The sequence below is a fragment of the Populus trichocarpa genome, chromosome 8, assembly GCF_000002775.5.
Source record: "Populus trichocarpa isolate Nisqually-1 chromosome 8, P.trichocarpa_v4.1, whole genome shotgun sequence".
Lineage (NCBI taxonomy): Eukaryota > Viridiplantae > Streptophyta > Magnoliopsida > Malpighiales > Salicaceae > Populus > Populus trichocarpa.
Window position 1 is genome coordinate 5,329,301 of NC_037292.2, and position 23,614 is coordinate 5,352,914.

Consider the following 23,614-nt stretch of genomic DNA (forward strand, 5'->3'; position numbering starts at 1 on the left):
GGACCTAGAGAACATAAATAAATGATAATTCATCTTCTAACTGATAAAATATCCCCTGCTTGAATATCCCCTGCATGATTAATTCCGTAGCTTGCGTTAAAAATTAAAAGTTCTACATACCTCAACAAATTTTCTCTTCAGAAGCATTCTGACTCCGGAAAAGGGATACTCCCCCTTTCGCTTTCCTTATTGTGGAGTTTACAGTATTGTCAGGACGGAGAACATACAGAAATACTGCTATTAAGCTCCATTAACAACTAAAAAAATCTTCTTCACCCCTATAATAAAAGAATGTCTACTGAAAAAAAAAAATTATTAGTTTGCTTTACAAATCAGGTACAAACTTGCAGATTTGCCAAAGATATGAATGCTATCCAAAAATCCATCCTTATATTTCCGATACACTATCACGATTCAAAAACGAGGGCTCTCTTGCAGGGTATTTACAGAACAGTTTGTTTTTGGGTGCCAAAAAATTACCCTTCTTTGTGCAAAACAATCCATAGAAAGAATTAAGAACAAAATGCAAATGATCTCGCCGCAGCCACAGAAGTGGTAGATGAGGAAATTTAGATGAGTTCTAATCCCTGAGCAGAAGAGGGGGATCTACCTCTGTGCAGAAATACTCTAATAGAAAAAACCTTTCATCTCTATGCCAAAAACAAACCCTCCAGATAATCATCAACATAAGCTAAGCATGGCCAGCAATCAGTTCTAATTCGAACCAAGGTTGAAAGATCACTTACTTCCATTTGGAGAAGGAGATGGAACCTTGGTGGAAGAAATATCAATACAAGAAAGCAGCCCATGTTTCTTTTACTAGTATTTATTGAACTTCCACTCTCATCATCTTCACCATAGGTAAGGTGAAGGGGACCTCTTTCTAAACCAGTAACTGACGTGGTGCTTTCAAGAAAGGAATCTGATGCAGAATCCTTCCATATGATGTTGCAGATTATTCCCCCATCCTTCACCATGTTAACAAGTGGTTCACCAATCACACTAACAACAAAGGGTGCCAGATACTGCTCAGTGGCCCTGATCAGAGAGTCTGCAGGAACTTCAAGTAGCTTGACTGATCGGGTTCCGCTTATTGCTGCAACACCCTTCTGCCCCTTTAATTGGAATGTCTCCCGCCCTATGTTGGAAGGAGCACCACACGCCTCCCAGAGAGCATTGAATAACTGGGAATAATAAGCAGGTATCTCATCCTCAGCAATGTCAGATGGGATAATAGCCTTGAGAAACATGTCCTCTATACCTACAGTGATACTTTGAAGTTGACCACGGATGACCTGACCATTTTCTGCATTTGCTTCAATGGAAACATCAACTAGACCAGGAGTTGGTTCCTGTGGTTCCAAATCAATTGTTACAGGAGCTCTGAAGCTTTCCTCTTCTCTGGCACCATTTTCTATGGGAACAATGTCTAGTGAAACACTCTGGCCGGAAATATCATCATTCCTGGGAGGTTCACCGAGAAGACAAGGTATGCGATATGATGGGATAGATCCATATGGTGCCGAGGATGAAAATTTAAGGACAGTTGCATATATGGCAGGAAGACCATCTACTCCATCCAACTGACTAGTAGGTGAATTGTCCCCCCATATATGATTGAAAGGCTCAGATTCAAATCTCAAATGGCAGGATATTCTAACCTTAAACCCAGGCATGTGCCTAAAATCAGGAATACATGAGAAATGCCTCCTTAATATTTCTAAGATCTCCGAAATTTTTGAATCCATTACGCGTAACGGCTCCTGAGACTGATAGATTCTTTCATTTTCTGGGGCAGTCAGCAAATTTTCATTGCCATTCAGATCTCTTACATCAACCAAAGGTTCACTATCCCTTATGCTCTCTAGATAACCAGCTTTAGCACTCCCATCACCCAAAGGTAACAAGGACAAGGACCAGGTTTGCTTAACAAGCAGTGGTTTTGTTCGCTCAATGTGAATGTAGGCTGAGATGTTCCTGGATTTCTTGAGATTCTGATAATGCTGTCGAGGAGAGTGAACATTGAAGAAAGAACTGGAATGTGAGGATGGAGAATTACCGAGTTGCTCCCCCAGGTTCAGTATGTCTCGAAGCTTCACTCCTGGTATACAGATCAGCATTCGCAGGTAGATCCTATAAAAAGCCACGGTTAAAGAAGAAAAGTCAATGACAACTGATTATAATAGGTAATTATCTCCAAACAGATCCATATAGTTAACAGAGCCAGATTTTGATTATTTTACATGGAAAGAGTCTGTCAAACTTAAACAACACTGAAATGCAAGCAATTTCTCTGGTCATACCTTGCATTGTCACGAACCTCCAAATCAGGGAAATATAGACATGTAAAAGCAAGAAGGCGAGATAACCCAAGGAACAATCTAGAGCTATGGTGGTGCATCAGCATAGTTCGGCAAATGCCAAGAACTTTACTTCCCCGGGACCAAGTTTTCAGCCCTGTATCAGGGCCATGTTTCTCGACAAGAAAAACCATAAACTTGTCAAGTAGGTCCAACAATCCCCTGGGAGGTATTGTACTGTTTTCTGCAATTCTGTCAAATATTGGCAGGTAAGAAGACAATTTATAGTTTATTTTGACTTTTGGAAGCAGAAGCTCATCAACTGTCTGAAGCAAGCGCTCTCCCAGCCAGCGATGCTTTTGACAGCCTAACAAGCGATCAGTGTAAGAAACAATGACAGGGACCAATCTCTGAAACTGCAATGTCATGTCCACTAGCATCCCCTAAACAGAAGAAAGTTGGAAACATCAACATTATGAGAGACAAAACAGCTTGTGGCCAAGCTCCATCCACCCCACTTCTGAAACCACAACCCATAAACTCAAGAAATCAGGCAAGACGCTTCACTATGTTCCTTGTAAATAGTGAGAAAAATGCTTTAAAAGATGAGAAATTTAGGCCCTGTCTGTTTCCACATTAAAAAAGACCCAGGATATGAATTCCTAGTAAACTTTTCTGCATACTTATTATTTCTATTGGGAAATAAACAGACATTTAAAGTGTTATAAAACCTAATCTACAAAAATCAACAATACCTAGCCTATATTCTTCAAGATGACATGCTGCTCGGTGCAACAAGTTTATTCTTGCCCTTAGTTGCACGCTGAACCTTCAAAATTGGGGTGGAGATTGAAATATATCTCCTTCAAGCCCAAACATGTGGCAGGAATCTTGATAGTTATATCCAACATAATAGAATACGTAGGAAAAGGAAGCTTATCAAAGCAGACCACAAAACATGTTTTTTGATGGAATGGAAAATTTTAATGTTTATAGCAGATTATTTAAGGACTAAACTATAAGTAAATAACATTGTGCGTTTACCTCTTGGTCCAACATTTTATTTCCAAGTGTTCAATGTATAGCATAGCTTACAGGATATTACCGTGTGTGATCACCAATGAAAAACTCTTACAAGGTTTATAGAAATTCTTATCAGACATTTTTCAAAGATGGCACTGTAAACTTGGAATAGCAGCTCCAAAAAGGCAAGAACTTGAAGCCAATTTTTTCTCCTTTGTCATTCAGATTCCATGCTTTCAACAGTGTTTATTCCCACACAACTGTCCTTCCACAACTTGTGCAATCGAATATGATCTAGCTACATGTAAAAACAGCATTCTATAAACATGCCTCTGAGAATGGAGTGCCCTATACTCTCTGATCCTCAACTCTGTTTAAAACTAGCACACCGAGCATAAGTCGGAAACATTTTTTCAGTTATATTCCATTGTTTTTCCATGTCAAACTTCATAATATAAAGAATGAAGAAAGTCTTTAACAAATGCTAAAGGAAGACATACCAAATTCAAAGACAACTGACTTCGTAAATTATATTGTGATTCTGCTACATCTATTCAGATAAAGTAACAATTAGAATAAAATTTCAGCAAAAAGAACAGAATAAAGTACCTGCAAGGTATGGAAGATGGTAGAGTCCATGAGTGTTCTAGTGGTGGAAGGATCACTGTCAGAATGAGATGAGGCACCTATCAAGAACTTGTGAAATGCACGGAAAGCCACGGCAGTTTCTGTACTCCAAGGAGGCAACCATTTGAAAGCCGAAACAGAAACCAGACCATCTTCAAACAGCTTAGCAGCAGATTTCCCAATACCCACCTCCTCACCGGAAAAACTCTCAAGTTTCAACCTATCAAGACATATAGAGTAGAAGGCAAGCAAATCCAGCTTCAACGCTTTCAATGCAAGTGGATCAAACACGGCTGGATAAAACCTCAAACCCAACTCAAAAATTGACTTATATTTCCCAACCTCTCCACTGAACATCAATTTACTTAACAACCCCAACAACCAATGAAGAGCAAGCAATCTAAAAACCAAATAATGGTGTGTCTCCTTCGAAATCAACAACAATCGAGAAAAAATCTCTCCCTCTTGTCCATCAAACACATCCAGAAAACGAGAATACATCGTCAAAACAACATGACACGACAACGGATCAAACGAATAAATCATCCAAAAAAACTGCACTTTCAACATCGACGCTTGCAACTCCAAAGCTACAGCCATAGGCATTACCATCCCTAAAAACTCCATCATCCCACTAGGTGTCAAAACCTGCGGAGACTCCAATAAAAACGCCATAGCTCTCCTCAACTCCTTATAATTCAACCCCACGACCACCTCTTTACTCCCAATCCCATTCTCATCCCCACCAGACAAAACCCATTGCGGCACGTTAAACGGAACTAAAGGCACCGAAGTATTCAATATCGAAACATTCAACTTGGTATTAACAATATTAAAAACAACACTAGTAAACAACAACAGGTAAGATTGGCAAGCATGACTTCTCTCATTTTGACACAAACTCCATAAATGCCCACCAATATTAGACAACAAGCACGGCCAACATTTCTCCAATTCCCGCAAACACTCGCACGCAATCGCGCGTGATTGCCTATCCATGCTGTGATTTGGCCTGTTAATGACCAACACTAGAAGCTCAACCAAACCCTCAATGAACCGCGCGTGAAATTTCTCGAGCGCGTTTACGGTTACGAAAATCGAAGTGGTGCTTACCATGAATTGTTCTTTTAAATAATACGAGATGGTTACGCCGTCGAGGGGTGATTGTATAACGGAGCGGAGAGATTCGAGGAGGCGATTGAGATGCGTTTCATGAGTGAAAAACGTTTCGGAGAATTCTTCGAGGAGGAGAAGGAGAGGAAGCTTGAGAGGGAAGTCTTTTTTTAGGAGAGAAGTGAAGGCTTGGTCGAGGAGAGATTGGAGTAGGTGTGGTGCAGTCCATTTGTGGTGGCGTGGACCGCCTTGTTGGAAATCCTCGATTAGGGATTCCCAGTCTTGAGAAGAGAGTGGTTTTGGAAGTGGTTTATCTGGTGGATTCATCGTGGTTTTAGACAAATGCTAAAACGGAATTATGAATTTGATTGATCTCTTCTCATGATCTGTGAAGTTCCAGAGGGGAAGAAGAAGACGAAGAAGAAGCGGAGGAAGAAGGGGGAAGGATCTGCTCTGTTATGGAATTTGAGGGATGTATGGGCCAAACAATGCCCAATGCTCCCTGCAGCTTGAAAGAAATCCAGAATTATTTGTCTTAGCTGTAGGGCCGGCCCAAATTCTTATCCCTCTCACCTGCAATTCAACGGGTGATCTGTTCATTTTTCTTTTTTCATTATTAAAGTTTAACCTTTGCCCTTTTTCCATCTAGCTAGGTTTCGATCAGAGATGCCAATTTTGTACGATTGAATTAAATTTTATTCGATTTAAATTTGATATGATTAAATAGGGTGTGTGATGAGTTCACTCGATTTTTTAATTTTTTTTTTATTTTATAGAATTGTATTTTTACCTTTCAGTGCGATATATTGATTTTTATCTTATTATTAGTAAAGTTTCTCGTGGTTTTTTGTATGGATTTGAAGTTTAAACTTTATTCCATGACTTATGGATGAAAATATTTTATTTTTTAAACTTGTTTTTTATTTTAATATATTTAAAAAATCAGGTCACGTTAGGTATTTGTCAAATGGAGATGATTTTTCATCTAATCTTGTCTGCTGGATTGGAGGTGAAGTTGAGTGGTGGATTTAGATATTTTTATATCAGACTTGAACATAGAAAAATCTGACCCTGCCATTATCCATTGCCATCCTTGGTTCCTAGTGGAAATAACAAAGGTTATTGAATATTTGAATTTAACTATAGAGATATAGCTTCATCTGCTAAGTTTTAGGTTTATTTTTTAAATTTTTCTGTTCGAGTTTTATAAATTTTAGAACTACTAGAAATTTATATTAATAGTTTTAAAATTCATATAATTAGTTAAGATATATATAAGTTAAGCTGCATTATATTCATATTAATAATAAAAAAAAAGTTTTTTGAATTTTCAAGCTGAATTGTGTCCATATCTAGATCTCGAGTCACCGCTACGTGATCTACACGTGGAATTGGACTGGATTTGACTATAATCTTTAACTTTTAGACTGGATCTAGAAAATGGAAGGGACGTGATATGAAAGTGAATGTTAAGACAGCGTTTGGCTTTGCTGTTCAACCTGTTTTTCAGCGAATTTCAAATTTTTTTTATTTTTTTTTGCTAAAATTGAGTGTGGTTTATACTTTTTGGATCGTTTTGATGTGCTGATATCAAAAATGATTTTTAAAAAATAAAAAAACATCATTGGCATGTATTTCAGCACGAAAAGCTATTTGAAAAGCAACTACTATCACACTCTCAAACACCCTCTAAGTTGTAGATGTGTTGATTTTATGGGAGAGATAAAAAGGAGGTGTGATGGGAAAAAAAAATCTGATAATACTGTTGGAAAACTTTATCTGAGAGAAACTGAACTTGTGATGTGATGTTTCAATTATAAATGCAATATTGAAACTTGAAAGGGAAAAAAGGGTTTTGTAAGGCTTTGCTGCCCAGTTCCGTACAATTAGATCACTGCCCCTCACTGGTACATACTGTCGGTGAGATCAGCTTTTTTTTTTAATATAAAAAAAATCTTAGTAATTACTAATATTTTTTCTATTAAAATAATAATTTTAAACATGTAAGGATTATTTTAATATAAGTTTATTTGGTGGGTACTAGAATAAATTGGATGAATAGTAAAAAATAATTATATTTATAGTGATTTTTTTATAAATATTGAGATAACATAGTATTATATAGGATTTGATCCATTGGAATTAATATGTTAGTTTGAAATCAAAATAAATTATAAAATTTAGTTTTTAACAAACTCAATATAAAAAAGTTGAAGTTAAAAAAAAAAGATAAGAAAATAACTCAAGTTAATATAGACCAATAAATTTAATGTCGAATGATGTAATTAAAATTGAAAAATTAATTAAAAAATAACACAAAAAATAATTTGAATCAACTCTTCAAGCTCGTGACCCGAGTCATGAGATAAAGATAACATCATAAAAATCAAATCAAAATAAACCATGAAATCTAATTCTTAGATAATCTAGTGTTGAGTTGAGGTTTAAAAAATCAATTAGAAAACAAGGGGGAAAATTCATGTCAATTGATTTAACCCGTAAATTTAAATTTGAATTACAAGACTAAAATACCCTCCTAAAAAGTGAGTTATAAAGTTTAATAAAAAAAAAAGCCAAAGGAAGGAAACAAATCACTATGAGAGATACAGCAAAAACATTTTTTTTTTTTTTTTAGTTTTCTTCTTTTTTTATCAATTCCATCCCATCAATAGTTAATACTTTTTTTTTTTTTCCAAACCAGACTGCAAGATAAAGGGGGCGAAAACTCTAGCGAACAATCCTTTGAAAAATAAAAAAAACACTTACACAAACACCGCATTCACACGTACACGTATAGTTCTGGTGATTTCAGTAGTATAGAGAGTTGCTGTCTTCCAAGTTCCACCTAGCAGGTTTCTGCAAGTGATGCTCTTTACACGTGATGCTCGGCCATGCCCTTCGCATGATGGGCCTCTCTTTTTTTTTGTTCTTCTAAAAATAACACTCGAGAAAATGTGTATATGCACGCGCGCGCGAGAATCTTCTTACATATTCAAAGTCATGTTAATGGATCATATTCTATAAATCCGTGATCATTAAATTAAAATCAATAGTAAGATTTTATTGTAAAACTAATTGCTCCATCTACATGCCATAAATTAAAATCAATAGCCCTTAACTTTATGTTCCATTTAAAGTTGATTTTTAAAGTGCGGTTGTTGTTGTTTTTTAAAATGATTTTTTACTTAAAAATATATCAAAATAATAATTTTTATATTTTTTAAAAATTATTTTTGATATTAGCGCATTAAAATAATATAAAAACACCAAAAAATATTAATTTGAAGTAAAAAAAATAAAAAAAATTAAATTATTTCAAAAGTGCTTTTGAAATATAAAAACAAACAGGGACAGTGGCACAACTCGATATGTTTTTTTGAAATGATTTTCAATTTTTTTCTCTTTAAAAATATTAAATTTTTTTATAGTTTTGATATACAAATATTAAAAAACAAAAAATAAATATGAAATAAAGACAAAAACATTATGCATTTAGACTCGTCTTTACTATTTACTATCTACTGTGATAAGGACGTGATATTCCTAACCTAAAAAATAATTGTTTTTTTTATGTTAATGATGTTTTGATCTTTTCACACTATATATTAGTTATTGAATGATTGTCTGGGTGTATAATTGTATTTTTATTTTTCAAGTGTAATAAAATGACTTGATTGTTCTGAAAATCAAAAAATTATAAAACTAACAAAGAAGGGTATATATATATATATATCACTTATTCATGTACAATGAATTGACAAAGTATACTTCTAAAATAAAAACAATAAAACCATCAGTGTTCAGGGGCCTTTTGGTCATCTCTTTTGTTTATTTTACACACACATGTTTGTAATTACAATGGTAATTAAAGGTGTCTTGATTTTTGTATAGCAGTTAAATATTAATTATTCTAAAAACATTGTTGGTGTATAGGAGGAGGTGGTCATGCATCTTGGGTGCACATGCGGTGCCTTCGGGTGACATAAAATGCTTGTTCGTCGTGTTGTTTGATGTGCCACTGTATCCTTTTCTTGTCGGCATAACATATGTTGGCTATCAAGAGATGGTTTGTCATCAATCAACCTTTTTTTTTTCCTATTATTTATCTTCTACCCTAAGAAATACAGGACGATCTTATTTGCTATTGATATTTCAGCTTTAATCTTTACTCTTTTTATTTTTAATTTCTACTCCTGGCTTCTTTGTTAGAGTTTTATTTTTTTTCAATTTAATCTTTCAATTTTAATTTATCGCACATTTTTTTCTTCAATTTGATCATCTTTTCCTTTGTAATTTTGCAATAGTTTTGAATTTCACCATTCAATCCAAATCCACGGTGTGTTGTTTTTTTCTATATCGATCCTCACTCTTTTTATTTATTTTTTCTTTTGGTAAATTTAATTTTCTTTTCAATTCAATCCTCTAGATCAAAAAATTACTATTGCCTTATAATTTATTTTTATTTTGATTTTCACCATCATTCTTTTAATTGCTTGTTTTTTTTTAATTTTAGATGCTTTTATGTAATTGATTTTTCCTGAATTTTATCCTTTCATATTTGATTTGTCAGGGATTGAGCGTCATGGTTTTTTTATATATGGTGCTTCTAGTCCAATGACCTGAGTCACGAGTTTGAAAAATTAACGTGGGCCAACATCTTTTTTTTTACTATTTTTTTATTTCATCATTCAATTTTATTTTTTTATATAAAAAAATAGCTTTGTGTAGTTATTTCAATTTTATAATTAAAACTACAAATTTTATAAGTAAAATCGGTTTGAATTGTCTTTTATTACCTATATTACATTTCCTTCACCCTATTTCAAGATGACTATAGTGTTTGTTTTTGTTTTTTTTTTAATTACATACTTTCAAGGTTTTATTTATAAGTTACAGTGTGTTTTTACAAAAAAAAAAAAAATTCATTTTTTTTATTTTCTAAATAAAATAAAATCCACTTATTAAACTCTATCGGAATTATAACATGATTTTTTTTTTTCTGAAACACATCTGCGGCATCAAAATATAATTTTTTATATATAAAAAATGCGAATCCGCTGCATAGCGGCTGCCCTATCCAGTAGGAACTACCGCGGAAGCACCCAATCCATGTAAAATCCATTGAAGGTTTAAAAAAGAGGAAAAAAAAAAAAAACCCAAAAGACTTACAGTTCGAAACAGATAGACAGCACTCAGCAGAGCTTATCTTTCTGTTATTCAACTTCCTGTTTGGCGATTTCTTTAAATTATCGTGGAAGTGAATCGACGACCGAAGAAGAAAACCCTAATTTTTAAATCAACCGATCGTGATATTGAAGACGGCTCAATCCGATTTTATTTTCGAAGCACCTTCTTTAGAGGTACATTAATTAATTAGGGTTTTGTTTATTTTTATTTTCTTAGATGAACAAATTATTTAGTTGATTTAATGTTTAGGGTATTTGTTAGGTTAGGAATTAATGTGGTTTGTCTGTTTGGCAGGGATTATTGAGTTTGATGAGATTGTAGCAATATGGCAAGCTATGCAGGGAAAGGAGACCCTTCTAATGGGACTATCTATATTAGTAATTTACCTGAAGGGACCGATGACATTATGTTGGCTGGATATTTTGGCACTATTGGGTTGTTAAAGGTATGGAGTTTTGCCAGGTACTTTTTTATTTCGTCTGTTTTTTTAAGCATCTACCTGTACTATTTGCTTCCTTTTATGTCGAGGGATTTCTTAGTTTAATTCTTTTATTTACTTTTTATTCCTTGTTGTAATGAGTAGAAGGACAAGAGAACTGGTCGACCTAAGATATGGCTGTACCGTGACAAAATGACGAATGAGCCTAAGGGTGATGCCACAGTTACTTATGAGGATCCTCATGCCGCTCTAGCTGCTGTAGAGTGGTTTAACAACAAGGATTTTCATGGTAATATTATTGGAGTATTTATAGCACAATCTAAGAGCAAAGATGACACTGTTTGTAACTCTGTGGATGATCCCAATGATTTTGGCGGGTTTGAGGAAAATGCTAAGGATTTGAATGAGGGTGGGGGGAGAGGTAGAGGACAGGACGATGCTTCAGGGAAAGCCTGGCAACAGGATGGAGACTGGTTGTGTCCGAATACAAGGTCTGTGATGTGATATTGGTGAGCAGCTCTTGCTCTTTTTTAGCTCTAGTCTGTTTTTTTTTTCACCTTCCTCTTTTCTTATGCAAATAACTTATGCTTTATTGTTCAAGCAGTTGTTCCAATGTAAATTTTGCATTTCGTGGCGTGTGCAACCGTTGTGCAAGTGCCCGGCCTTCTGGTCCATCTGGCGGTGGTGCTGGAGCTGGAGGTCATGGGAGGGGACGCGGTGCCAATGACATTGGTGTCCCTGGCCGGTCAGTTGGTGCTCCTACCGGACTTTTTGGTCCAAATGACTGGACCTGTCCAATGTAAGCCTCTGGTTGCCCGAGTTTCATAATTTGTTTACTTTCTTGTGCTGTTCAACTGCTAAATTTCGTGTCGCTTGCTATGCTAGTCTCTGATTTTGAGCATACAGTATCATTTCCTCTGTATTTTCTTCTACTGCTGGACAAAGTGATGGATGATGGTCGTGTAACTGTATCTCATAAAACAATCTGAATCACTGACCAATAAAGGGAGAAGATTGTGAGGCTAAATGAGTTCAGTAGAATGATAATGTTTTCAGTGAGATCCAGTTTTAAGGTGGATCCAAACTCAACATTGACGAGCATGAATACAATCTGGAAGGAGAAATACAATGGACTGCTTTATGATGTTTGATTTGATAAAATTTGTTGGAGTGTAGCTCCCCATTTCTTATATAATCTATCTAAATAACAGGTGTTGAGCTTGGGACAAAGGGATTTATTCTGATGGCAGGACTGTGTTTAGAATGCTGAATTTTGTAGATAGATTTGTGCGCATGCATTCTGAAGCTTTGTGCTATTCAGTCAAGGGTGTGTAGTTGATGAGGCTGTTATGTACTGGATTTATAATAAGTTTAGTTGGTAATATTGTGCTCATTGACCTGTACATTGTAAAACCATCTGCGGTGCTTTTAGCTTGAAGAAGGTATTTGGGTTTCCTTTGTTGGCAGTTGGTTGAGACCTTCAAATTCATATTGTAGGCAAGGTTTCTGAAATGCATGGCTAAATATTCAGCCTCCTTTTTTTTGGTTGCTTATGTTTCTACTTTTCCTTTTGTATTTCAGGTGTGGCAATATCAACTGGGCAAAGCGCTCAAAGTGCAATGTTTGCAACACAAATAAACCTGGTCACAACGAGGGTGGTGTGAGGTGATATATGATAATTCATAGTCTCTCAAATACTCCTGATCCATCATATAGCTTGCATGATATAGAACATTGTCAACTTTCTTTGCTAAAATCTAAAATTGGTGGTGCTGAAAACGTTTCCTTACTCTTTCATCAGTTCTCCTTTTACAAGGGTTCCTGTTTTATGAACTCAAAGACCTTGTAACTAGCATATGGGTGAGTGGATAAGCAATAACCGAGTCATAACAAACCTCAATCTTGGTTTATGTACCTTAGTTGAGTGGATAAGCAATAACTTAGTCATATTTGCTTTGTTATGTTGGGTGAACTTCAGTTCTTAATGGTTATCTTCTTTCCTTGACTTCATGTTTTACTATTTTTACATCTTGTAGAAACTATGCTAAAATTATGCCCATATCTATGCTCACACAGAGGAGGACGAGGTGGTGGTTACAAAGAACTTGATGAAGAAGAATTAGAGGAAACCAAGAGACGAAGAAAAGAAGCTGAAGTAAGATATTCTTGCGGTGCTGTGACTTTGAGATTATTTAACACGTTCTTGTTTTATATTTTTCACGTTCCAATAACAGGATGATGGAGAGCTATATGACGAGTTTGGCAATCTGAAGAAAAAATTTCGGGCCAAAACTCAACAAGCTGAAGCTGGAAAGGTGCTTCCAGGTGCTGGACGTGCAGGATGGGAGGTTGAGGAAATCGGTATTTGAGCATTATTTTATTCTTTAATTTTCTATTTGCAAAATAAGCATGTATTGAAACCAAGCACGTTGATCTTATAGGTCTGTACATGTTATTCATGAACCGGAGTTATATCCATTAGAGAATCAGATGGACAGTGGAGTATTAAAATTTTACTTGGACAAAGTTATCGGTGCTAACAAAATGATATATTGCCAGGTGTCGGTGATAAAGAGGGGAGAGAGAGAAGCAGAGAAAGAGGGAGGGATCGGGATGACAGGGAAAGCAGCAAGGCCAGAGATCGTGATGGTAGGGACAGGCGCCGTAGTCGTAGTAGGGATCGGGATCGGGATCGAGATTATGAGTATGGTCGAAATAGAGAATATGGACGGGACAGGGACCGTGATCGGTACCGATACTGAGGATAGAAGTAAAGGCTCTCAGCTTTCACCCTTGGTTGTTTTGGCCCTCTACGTCGATGGGAAAGATGCCATCAGATATGAATTTTGGTTACTGTCATTTGATATGAAGTTTGGTTTTACTTGGTATTTTTGTCTTATCCGGAATTTTAAAATCCCTGCTCCGATGTGACTTTATTGAGTTATTCCCCGTACTGCAACCATCAAGAAACTAGGAACTGGGTCATCTGTGCTCTTGTTGTTAGATAGACTAGTTTGAAATTGTTTTAATGTCTTCCAAAGTTTAAAATCTGGCTGGTGTTAGTAAATGTATTACGCCCCTTGCTTGGATGGATGGATGGACCTGAAAGGTGGTGACAATGAAGACTTTTGATCGTGCAAATCACGAGCTCAGCATCAATTACGAGTGATGGCATGTTAGCAAGATCGATCATATTTTTTCCAATGGCTCGAAGTGTACTGGGTTTGGTTATTGAATGACAATATGATTTTTTCTGTCGTTTGGATAGCCTATGCTCAAAATAATCTTTGTACTGATTTAGCCGCCAACGCCATTATGTTTATCATTTGGTTTCGAGCTTCTATAGAACTTCCATTATGTTTGATTTGATGACAACCTTTGTCATTCTCAAACGAATTTAAGGAAAGAGATGCTATAGAGGAGGCCACAGAGATGCTATAGAGGAGGCCACCTTTGACTCAACTGTCCGTTGCTAATCTTCTAGCGTGGACTTTCAATTCCCCAAAATCCCCGATGTTTCATGATCCTTGAACTTTGAAGGTACTTGCCTAACCTAACGCCTGCCACCACCCAGCACGGGGACGGCATCAAAATAAAATTTCCCCGTGAAATTTTTCTCATAACTCTACAAAGTCCAAATCCCTACAAAATTTTGTTATACAGACGGCTCTAGCACTCCACTTCACCATCTGGTAATTCTTCTTCTTTCTACACGCACCCTTTATTTTTTTGTGTACATGGCTTTAGCTCTTTGCTTCGATATGTTCTTGTTTAGGGTTTTTACATCCCCTCTTTCGTTTTCTTTTCGGTCAAAAATCATTCCATGGAGTATAATTATTTAAGATAGCAAATTGAGAGCCCCCTCTGGTCTGAAGCAAATTCTACACGCAGCTTATCCACAAATAGCTAGTCACGTGACATAGGAGTGGTGCTGTTGTGTGTTTCGTTTTCCTGTTCATGTGAAATATTATTAGTAGCAGTGGGTCAGAAGTCTCTGCTGGGCCCCCTATTCACATGTCCCGAAAGTGTAAAAACTCCCGTGGGGACGTATGCCGAAGCCAAGCCGAAGCCAATATAATAGAAAAGAATATATCATACGTGTGTGTGAGTGGGTGAGACAAGGGAAAAATAATACAATAATAGAAATCTTCTTGGAGACAAAATTGCCTGTCATCGCTTTCGTTCGGCGGGGCCAATGTGGTGTTTCTTTTTAGCTTGTACTGCCAACATGTATTTTGTTAGCTTCGTATATTTATTGTTATTTCTTTTATTAAATTATTCGACATAGTGAACTCATGATCGAAACCAGTTGGTGAAAAGGATTTATATTTTGTTTTTTTTGGAATTCTTATTATTTTTATTTTAGAAGAATAATTATTCTTTTTAATTTGAGATAAGTCATATTTATGTCGATTTTTACCGAGTGATTGAACACTCACTGGAACTGTTTTTTTTCTTTTTTTTTTGCCCTTTCTATTTTATCATAAAAAGCACTTTCTACTGCATGCGTCACAGATCACAATTCTGTTCACAACTACAAGTCAGAGTGAAAAACCAACGGTAATGTCAAATGGAGCTTTAAATTACTGCGGTATTTGTCAATCGTGAAGATGCTTCTTGGGGGTATTATGAGATAACTGTATCCTTTATACAGTGTGTATGATTTTTCTTGTCTGCTGTCATCATATATCCTTAGAGCATCTCTCAGTATCAGGCAAACATAAGTTTCTTGGTTACATTCGATGCAAAGAAGCAATGCCACAGCTCTGTGATCTTGCAATTAATGTTAATGGTCAACAAACATTCTTTATCAATCAGGTACTACTGCTAGTTTCCTTTCTTCTTTGAAACTTCAGGCAAGGTTTTCTGATTGAACTAGTTCTGATTGTTTATAGTTCATTCTTGCAGAAAGTTCTATCAGCATATTCAGAAAAGCTAAAGAAGATCGTCAGGCGAGAAAAGAGAAAATCCCATATTAAGAATTCAATTATTGAAATTGATGACTTCCCTGGAGGCCCAGATGGGTTTGAGCTGGTTTCAAGATTCTGTTACAATCATGGCGAAATCAAAATCACAGTTTCAAATGTGGCTCTTCTCCATTTCTGTGCAGTATTTCTTGGCATGACCGAGAATGTATCCACGAGCAATCTCTTGAAACAGACAGAGACATTTCTTGATGGAATGATTTACTGGTCTTGGCAAGATACAGTTTCCTGTCTCAAAAGCTGTGAGTTATTCCTTACAAATGCGGATTCATCTGGGCTTGTAGAAAAGCTCATTTTTTCACTACTGGGAAAGATTGCATATAATACAGATATTGCAACTCTTGCTGCTTCCTCTTCTTCCTCTTCATCATCTCCTGAAACTGCATCTAGGTTCAGGTTTTCTTCCCCGTCTAAAACCACTCCTGAGTCAACTAAGCCACGTTCATCGAGCAAACAATGGTGGTTTGATGATTTGATCATATTACCTCCAATGATTATTGAAAGGGTAATAAAAAATATGGGGGCTTATGGAACTGACAACGATAGCTTAATCCTCACAAAATCCCTACTCCATTTCCTGAAAATGGCAGTACTTCAATGCAAACGTGGAGCAAAAAGAGCTGCTTTGTATTCAAGATCAGCCTATGCTGGTCTTGCAGACACTGCTGTCCACGGGGTGATTTCTATGAGCTGTTCATTTTCTTGCAGAGGCCTGTTTTCAGTATTGAGGATTGTGTCTGGATTTGGTCTGAGCAAAGATTGCAGAGCTAAGCTGGAGATGTTGATTGGTGGGATGCTTGACCAAGCAACATTGGATGACTTGCTTGTCTCTGGCCATGATAGAGGTGTTTTTGATGTTAATCTGGTATTGAGATTGATGAGAATATTTGTTCATAGTGATTTGCTGTCCTCACAGAAGTTGAAGAAGGTTGGCACATTGATTGACAAGTACTTGTGTGAAATATCTCCTGATCAAAACCTTAAGACCTCAAAAGTTCTAGGAGTTGCAGAAAGTTTACCAGATTCCGCAAGAGATAGCTTTGATGGGGTCTACAAAGCCATTGATATCTATCTTGAGGCAAGTATTGCAAACCCTCATTTCCTCTTTCTTTTTTGTTTCTTTCTTATCCATGATGGCCAAATTATTGATGGTTCTGGATAAAGAAGAGAAAAATCAGTAAGACTTAAACAACAAAGACAAATTTAACAGACAAGACAAAATCACCCACCAATATTTAATTTTTCTTCTTCTTAGTTTAATTTAATTATAGCTATATATTGCCTTTTTTTAAGTTTCTTTCCCTTTAGCTGATCAGCCGGAGAGAACCACGGCATATTACCCTCTCATCAACATTGAAAAATGAATCTGATAACTTGTCATTTCTAGCCAGGCTCAGGTAGTGCCGGTATTTATATATTTTGTTTAATTAAAATGCAAGATATATCTGCTATTTTATTAAACTAGCATTGCTTGATAATTTTTTTAAAAATAGTAAAAAAGAGAAAAATATTTAGAAAATAGTATATTTCTTACTCGACCGTTATTAAAAAAAAAACACGGTTTTATTAACGCTTACTATTATCAATAGCGGTTGTAAACACTCATAATTATTAATAACGGTTGTATTAAGTAGCATAATTCACCCTGAAAATTTACATAAAACAAAGTCTAGATTACTATAACCAAAAGCCAAATAAAAACATAAATTATCACACTTCAAATCCATAATTGAAACAAAAGCTATTTCAACATCATTTTATTTGTTAATTATAATCTCAAATTAATACTTGTGTTTTTTAAACATTGTTTTTATTTATGTAAATTTTTTAAGTTGTTAATGGATGATTTGAAATTTTAAATAACCTGTTCGCATGTTTATTTGTTAATTAACAATATTAAATCATGCTTATATAAAATAAGTATAAAAATACATAATATGTATAATACATAAAAACACTCTTAACTAAAAAAATACAAAATAAGATATAATAATTAATAACCAACTTAAATATATATAAAACAAACTAATACAGAAAAAAAAAGATTTTATAAATGTTTTGTAAAAACCATTAGTAATTACAATTTTATTATAAAACCGCTATTATAAATCATAGTTGTTAAAGAGTTCTTATTGAAAATAACAATTATATTAAAACTGCAATTCTAAATTATAATATTTATTTAAACTGTTATAGTGATTTTTCAACAATTACAATTTCCAACAATGATTCTTTATAAACTAATTATTTTTTCCAAAACTTTTCAAAACGGATTCATTCCCTATTAACTTTATTGAAACTATGTTAGTTTTTTTTTTTTATATATATATATATATATATATATATATATATATATATATATATATATATATATATATATATATCACTGCCAGACTGTGTGCAATGAACTATATCTGCAATGAAAGAAACATCTCACCTACCAGAAAGAATATAATAACACTCCATTATTTCTGTGAAGGAATTTTTAACCAGTGGCTAAACGTGTTCTTTTCCATGATATGGACCTATGGTTGTCCAATCCAACATCAATGGATGCTAACTTATTTATGGCCCGGCCGACCACATATAAGTTTGTGCATCTTCTTCTTTTTTTACCTCTAAATCTTCTGTTTCTTTTCCATTAATTCAAGTCCGTGACACTCACGGCAACTCATTCTGCTACCACCACCGTCATTTGTCATCTATTTAAACAGACAAAAACCTGCAGAGCTTCTTCAAATAATGTATGCAAAGGGCCATGCTGTTCATAGTCTAACGTTCAGGAAAGTAGAAATGTTTGCCTGGATCATTACGGAACACAAGTTCCTTACTTTATGCCAAATTTATATATTTGAGGTACAATGTGTGCATTGAACCTGATATGGCCTACTCATTTGCTTGCTTGTCCACAGAGTTAATTTCTTACTATTCTTTTACTTCAAAGCTTTGTTGGCTAACAAATAATCCCAAGAATCTGTTTTCAGTATTAGTGATGCTAATTGCACAGCAAAATTCCTTGCAAAATATTCTCTAAAATATCGCCATCCATTTAATGAGAGAGTCCCCACTAATAAGCCTCCCAAATCTAATGGTTGAAATTCTTTGAAAAATGACTTCCGTAAAATTAACACTGTAAAGGTATAGATTAGATTTTCCAATCGTATAATTATCAATCTTCAATGCATTCTATTTGTGGATATTTGCAGTCTCACCCAACACTCCCATTTGAGGAGCGATCAAGATTATGCAGATGCCTCAACTACGAGAAGATGAGTCTTGAAGCATGCAAAGACCTTGCCAAGAATCCAAGAATCCCTCCAGATATTGCAGTTCAAGCACTCAAGCTACAACATTCTAAAATATCAAAAGGTGAGTACTCTGCCTGTGTCAAAGACGTGAAGGGTCCAAGCATGATCAATTCCTCCGGGATGGTCTTGTACAATGGCGATGGTGAGAGTCTTTCACCGGAGAACGTCCAAGACACGAGAATGAACATGCAATGGAGGGTCATGGAGTTGGAGAAGGCATGCAGGGAGATGAAGCGTCGGATGCCAAAGTTGGTTGGTCATGATGTCAATGTCATGAGGGGTACTACCCCTCATTATAGCAGATCGCCCTTGCCTAAACTCTGTTAAACTTCTCCTTTTGTCTCACAAAATTTATATCTAGTCGTTTACGTTTTTTTCTGGTGAACGTAAGACGAAGGATACATGTATATCATGCGCCGATATCAATTAAAGACTCTAATCACTCTCATAAAATCTAAGCTTGAGGGATTATTTGTGAATATTTAGTGATTATAGTAAAGTTTTGTATTGTTAATGCAATTGATATTTCTACGCAACTGCAATTTTATATTCCAGGTTCTTGGATCACAGTCCCAGATAGACTAGTTGTCCAGTCACCGAGTTGTACCTGGCTAAATTTTTATGAAAGGAAGTTGCAAGAAGTACCATAAACCTCAAGAGAAGCTGGAAATTTATTTTGTGTTTGATTATTGGAGTAACTGCAGCTCTTACTATACATATACACACACACACACACACACACACACACACACACACACACGTGTAACCCATCAATTGGTTTTGGCTTTTGGGTCATGGTAGGGTGTAGTTTTAACCCATACAAGGGAATTCACTTCTTACACAACACAGAAAAAAGGCTTCTCGACATGGAAACAGGCGAGTGTCTTCGCTTTCTGGCATTTGATTTGATTCGATTCGCTCTTGGATGTCCTTATCGATACATTCCCTGCACGGTAAGGTCACAAGATAATAAAAAAAAGAGTTTTATTTCTTTATTTTGGTAATTATGGAAAGATACATACAATCAGAAACCTCCCCCCAGTGCTAGTTTCTGGCACTAGTCGGATGGTTTTCAAAAGCAGTTGGCTTAGCAAGTTCCTGGTGGCGGCTCGTCGTTCTATATATTTTACCATTTTATTTATTTATTTTTTGGTTTGTTATCTGGGAGGGGTTTGTTTCTCCTATCTATTCACCAGAGCACATATTTTGTATGTTACCACTATATTGACACGCAATAGGTTAATATTATTTTTTAAAAATATAAAAAAATATTAAAAATGTTTGGTAGTTATGACAGACCCAAACAACTTAGATCGGACAACAAATTAGATCAGATATGGTTGTCAGATCTAAGGTACTTGGGTATAGTAAACATGTCTGATCTTATAAACAACAAATAAAGAAGATATTTATACATTCTAGTTGTCAGAAGAGAAAAAAATATAAACAATAGATCATCGATGACAATCCAATCATTATCTGTTTACAAGCATTGCATCATATAAAAGAGGGCACGAGACTGCACATCCAATGAGACAACAGATAATCAAATTTAACTATTAAGAAGTGTCAGACACGTCTCTTTATGACTTAAATATTACCTACTAAGAAAAAGAAAACCAAAGAAAAATATTTTTAAAAAATAAAAAATAAAAAATAAAACTATTATTATAATTTATAGTAAAATATCTCTTAATTTAATATATTTTTCTCGTATTATTTAGTTTTTGATATAATATTTGCAAAGGCGATGCATATCGTGAATATTGGTGATCCCGTAATTAGATCTGTGACTAACACGCACCGACACACGGAACGAAGCACCTAATCGTCCCGCAACTTCCCACGACCAAAATAAAAATAAAAAATCCTGCAGCCAGTAGGAGCCGTTTAGTGTGAAGTTTTGAAAATAAAAATAAAAACATAATTATTTGTTTTTTTATTTTTTATTGGAAAAAAAAGGAAAACTCACAACCACTGTCACAGCTTTTAAAAACCATTTAGTTTGGTTTTAATTTTTTTTAACAATTAATCGATTGTTGATTTTTACGTTCTTGAAAAAAAAAGGAGTTTTTTTTTTCTTTAAAGAAATGATAACAGATAACCTTCATGATCATTGCGTAATTGCATGCTCACAGGTTACCCAAAAAAAAAAAAAAAGTTTTAATAATGGATCAAAATTTATTTAACTCTGACCTGACTTGAGCTGGTTAATTTTTATCCATGAACTTGAATACTTCTTTGAATCAATAAAAGCTCAGTAATAACTATACTATAAATACTTGAGTGGTTATTTATTTTTTAAAATTCTTGTTGTTTAAAAATATATTAAAATAATATTTTTGACATTATTACATCAAAACATTAAAAAAATTACGTATCAAAATTAATTAAAAATTATTATTTTTTTAAAAAATTAAAATTAAATCGGAACACCAAACAAAAACATAAAAGCATTGAACCAGTCTATGCTTAGCTTATAAGTTGAACACAGACCATCTAAATTCTGATCTGTTCCAGTCTTCCAAGAACATGACTGAATAAATAAATAAAACACATCAATTGATTAAGATAATTGACAACCTTTTTCCAATGGAAGAATAGTCAGTTTGACGTCTTCAAGATGATATCCAATCCTACATGGACACACACATACATAATTTTGCCAAGACCAAAATTGGGTTGACCTTCTTTGGATCGAAGAAGCAGAAGATTATTATTGTGCTTTCACACACACACGCTAATAAAAGTTCTAAGCAGATTCTATACCGTGAAATACGGCTTGATTTACGTACTGTTTGTTTTAATTTTTAAAAATATTTTAATTTTAAATTAATATATTTTTTAATATTTTCGAATTATTTTGACAATATTAAAAATAATTTTAAAATATTAAAAAAAATATTATTTCAATACATTTATAAATAAAAAACACTTTAAAAAATAACATGACTATTAACATCTCATACTTTGTATTCCTTAATTATATTTAATTTTAATACAATTCTCCCTTTGTATGATTTATTACTTAATTCCTATCTCACACTTCCTCTTTTTTTTTTTTTTTTTTCCTTTTCTTAATTAGATGCGTACCCTTTTGTTTAATCTTTTAAAACAAAACACGCACGCACAGAGAACGACAAGTCGACAACCCTTGCTTACAAATCACAAATTCAAAAAGATCCCCGGGACAAGACCGTAAATTAGGGTTTTGATTTATTATTATATTGTCTGGGTCTATCTTTCTTTCTATTGTATCTGTTCTGCACCGCGTGCAAGGTAAAAGAAGGAGCGTGCAGCGACCTCGTCAACTACTGCGGCGGCACCTGCCTCCGTCTTTTATTCCTCTACCGCCCTTTCCATATACATAATAAAATCACAGCCACCATTTCTCACCTGTGCTTATTTTTTCTATTCCATTCTTCTCATCAACAATGTTTCTGACGGAGAAACCCAATTATCCCTCCTTCTTCGATTCTTTTAACAAAGAGAAGAAGAAGAAGAAGAAGGAATTCGACCTTATCTCACAGTCCTTCGACGAATCCATTCTTCGTCGCCTCAATACTTTATGTAATTCCCACTCTTCTGTTACTATCAATCTCTCCTGGCTCTCCTCGGCCCTCGCTTTTCTCTCCTTCACACATAACCAAGCCATAACCCTACTATCCAACCCCAAGCTCACCGATTCTTTGAGTTTTTACTTGGATGACAGTGTCAAGCTCCTCGATATCTGCAACTCCATCGCTTCGGAGATTGAACGCTTGCGCCATCGCCGGCTTCTCCTCAAATTTGCACTTCACCTATTTAACAACAACAGCAACAACAACAGTGAAGATGCAGAGAAGCTAAGAAGAGCCAGGGCTTCGCTGACTGATTGGGATAATAATCTCAAGGGATACAGATATTATAGCAGCAAGAATTTGGAGCATCTGGTGATAGATTTGGCTCTCATGCTTAAGGAGGTTCCACGTTGTAAGATCTCATCCGATGAAAGGATTGTCCGCCGCACGATCCACTCCGTTGGGTTGGTAACCGTGTTTGTCGCGGGAGTTGTGGTCGCGGCGTTGCGTGGATCGACGGAGTTAGGTGTTACCGTTAGAGCGCCGTCCGAGTTTTTGTGGGCTGACTCGTTCAATCTTCTCAACTCAGCGATCTCGGCCGAGCTGGCTCGGCCGGGCAAAAAGAGGCATCTACTCGAGGAGCTAGATGACGTGGAAGCACGTCTCATGGAAGTGATCGGCGTGATGGATGAAGCAGGCGGAGAAAAAGGGGAGAGCCTAAACGGTGCCGTTAAGGAGCTGGAGAGGGTGACGGAGACATTAGGAGAGGGATTGGAGAGGTTGAGTAACGGCGTGAATGAAGTGTTCAATACGGTTATGAGCAGTAGAAAGGAGATGCTGGAGAGAATGAGAGTGGGTCAACAAAAGCAACAGACAAAGTAATGCTAAAAAGCAAAGGAAGCCCGCCTGATAAGAATACATAGAAAGAAAGCATGTTTTATTTTACTGAGAAAAAAGTCCAACGTGCGCGTGCGCGTGCGCTTGCTTGCTTTTTAATCTTGTCTTTGTAAACGTGCACTGCTAATGAAAGAGTATTAATTATTGCTAATTGGAATTTGATCAAGCAAAGCTT

At 35.4% G+C, this 23,614-nt stretch overlaps 4 protein-coding genes across 8 annotated transcripts; 3 read left to right on the forward strand and 1 right to left on the reverse strand.

Moving 5' to 3' along the window:
• Nucleotides 1–96: 96 nt before the first annotated feature.
• On the reverse strand, nucleotides 97–5,567 carry LOC7460683 (uncharacterized). Its single transcript, XM_002312204.4, has 3 exons — nucleotides 3,933–5,567; nucleotides 2,304–2,743; nucleotides 97–2,133 (listed from the first exon to the last, which is right to left on the reverse strand). The coding sequence occupies exons 1-3, from the start codon at nucleotides 5,388–5,390 to the stop codon at nucleotides 651–653; spliced, it is 3,381 nt and encodes a 1,126-aa protein (XP_002312240.1). The 5' UTR covers nucleotides 5,391–5,567; the 3' UTR covers nucleotides 97–650.
• Nucleotides 5,568–10,104: 4,537 nt separating this feature from the next.
• On the forward strand, nucleotides 10,105–13,947 carry LOC7498166 (transcription initiation factor TFIID subunit 15). Of its 3 annotated transcripts, none has more exons than XM_024607218.2 (8): nucleotides 10,105–10,423; nucleotides 10,545–10,695; nucleotides 10,834–11,180; nucleotides 11,294–11,488; nucleotides 12,271–12,354; nucleotides 12,766–12,844; nucleotides 12,924–13,050; nucleotides 13,131–13,279. In XM_024607218.2, exons 2-8 carry the CDS (start codon nucleotides 10,576–10,578, stop codon nucleotides 13,169–13,171), a joined length of 993 nt encoding a protein of 330 aa, XP_024462986.2. In that variant the 5' UTR covers nucleotides 10,105–10,423; nucleotides 10,545–10,575; the 3' UTR covers nucleotides 13,172–13,279. The 3 variants fall into 3 exon arrangements, with proteins under 3 accessions (XP_024462986.2, XP_002311296.4, XP_024462984.2); XM_002311260.4 differs by having other exon boundaries at nucleotides 10,113–10,423; nucleotides 13,249–13,947; XM_024607216.2 differs by lacking the exon at nucleotides 10,105–10,423 and having other exon boundaries at nucleotides 10,565–10,712; nucleotides 13,249–13,947.
• Nucleotides 13,948–14,143: 196 nt separating this feature from the next.
• On the forward strand, nucleotides 14,144–19,461 carry LOC7460684 (BTB/POZ domain-containing protein At1g50280). 3 transcript variants are annotated; one of them, XM_002311261.3, is made up of 4 exons: nucleotides 14,144–14,381; nucleotides 15,205–15,507; nucleotides 15,598–16,752; nucleotides 18,881–19,461. In XM_002311261.3, the coding sequence occupies exons 2-4, from the start codon at nucleotides 15,349–15,351 to the stop codon at nucleotides 19,307–19,309; spliced, it is 1,743 nt and encodes a 580-aa protein (XP_002311297.2). In that variant the 5' UTR covers nucleotides 14,144–14,381; nucleotides 15,205–15,348; the 3' UTR covers nucleotides 19,310–19,461. The 3 variants fall into 3 exon arrangements, with proteins under 3 accessions (XP_002311297.2, XP_052311050.1, XP_024462983.1); XM_052455090.1 differs by having other exon boundaries at nucleotides 15,404–15,507; XM_024607215.2 differs by lacking the exon at nucleotides 14,144–14,381 and having other exon boundaries at nucleotides 15,172–15,507.
• Nucleotides 19,462–21,976: 2,515 nt separating this feature from the next.
• Nucleotides 21,977–23,590, forward strand: LOC7460686 (UPF0496 protein 4). Its single transcript, XM_002311263.4, has one exon. It carries the CDS (start codon nucleotides 22,417–22,419, stop codon nucleotides 23,422–23,424), a length of 1,008 nt encoding a protein of 335 aa, XP_002311299.4. The 5' UTR covers nucleotides 21,977–22,416; the 3' UTR covers nucleotides 23,425–23,590.
• Nucleotides 23,591–23,614: the final 24 nt, after the last annotated feature.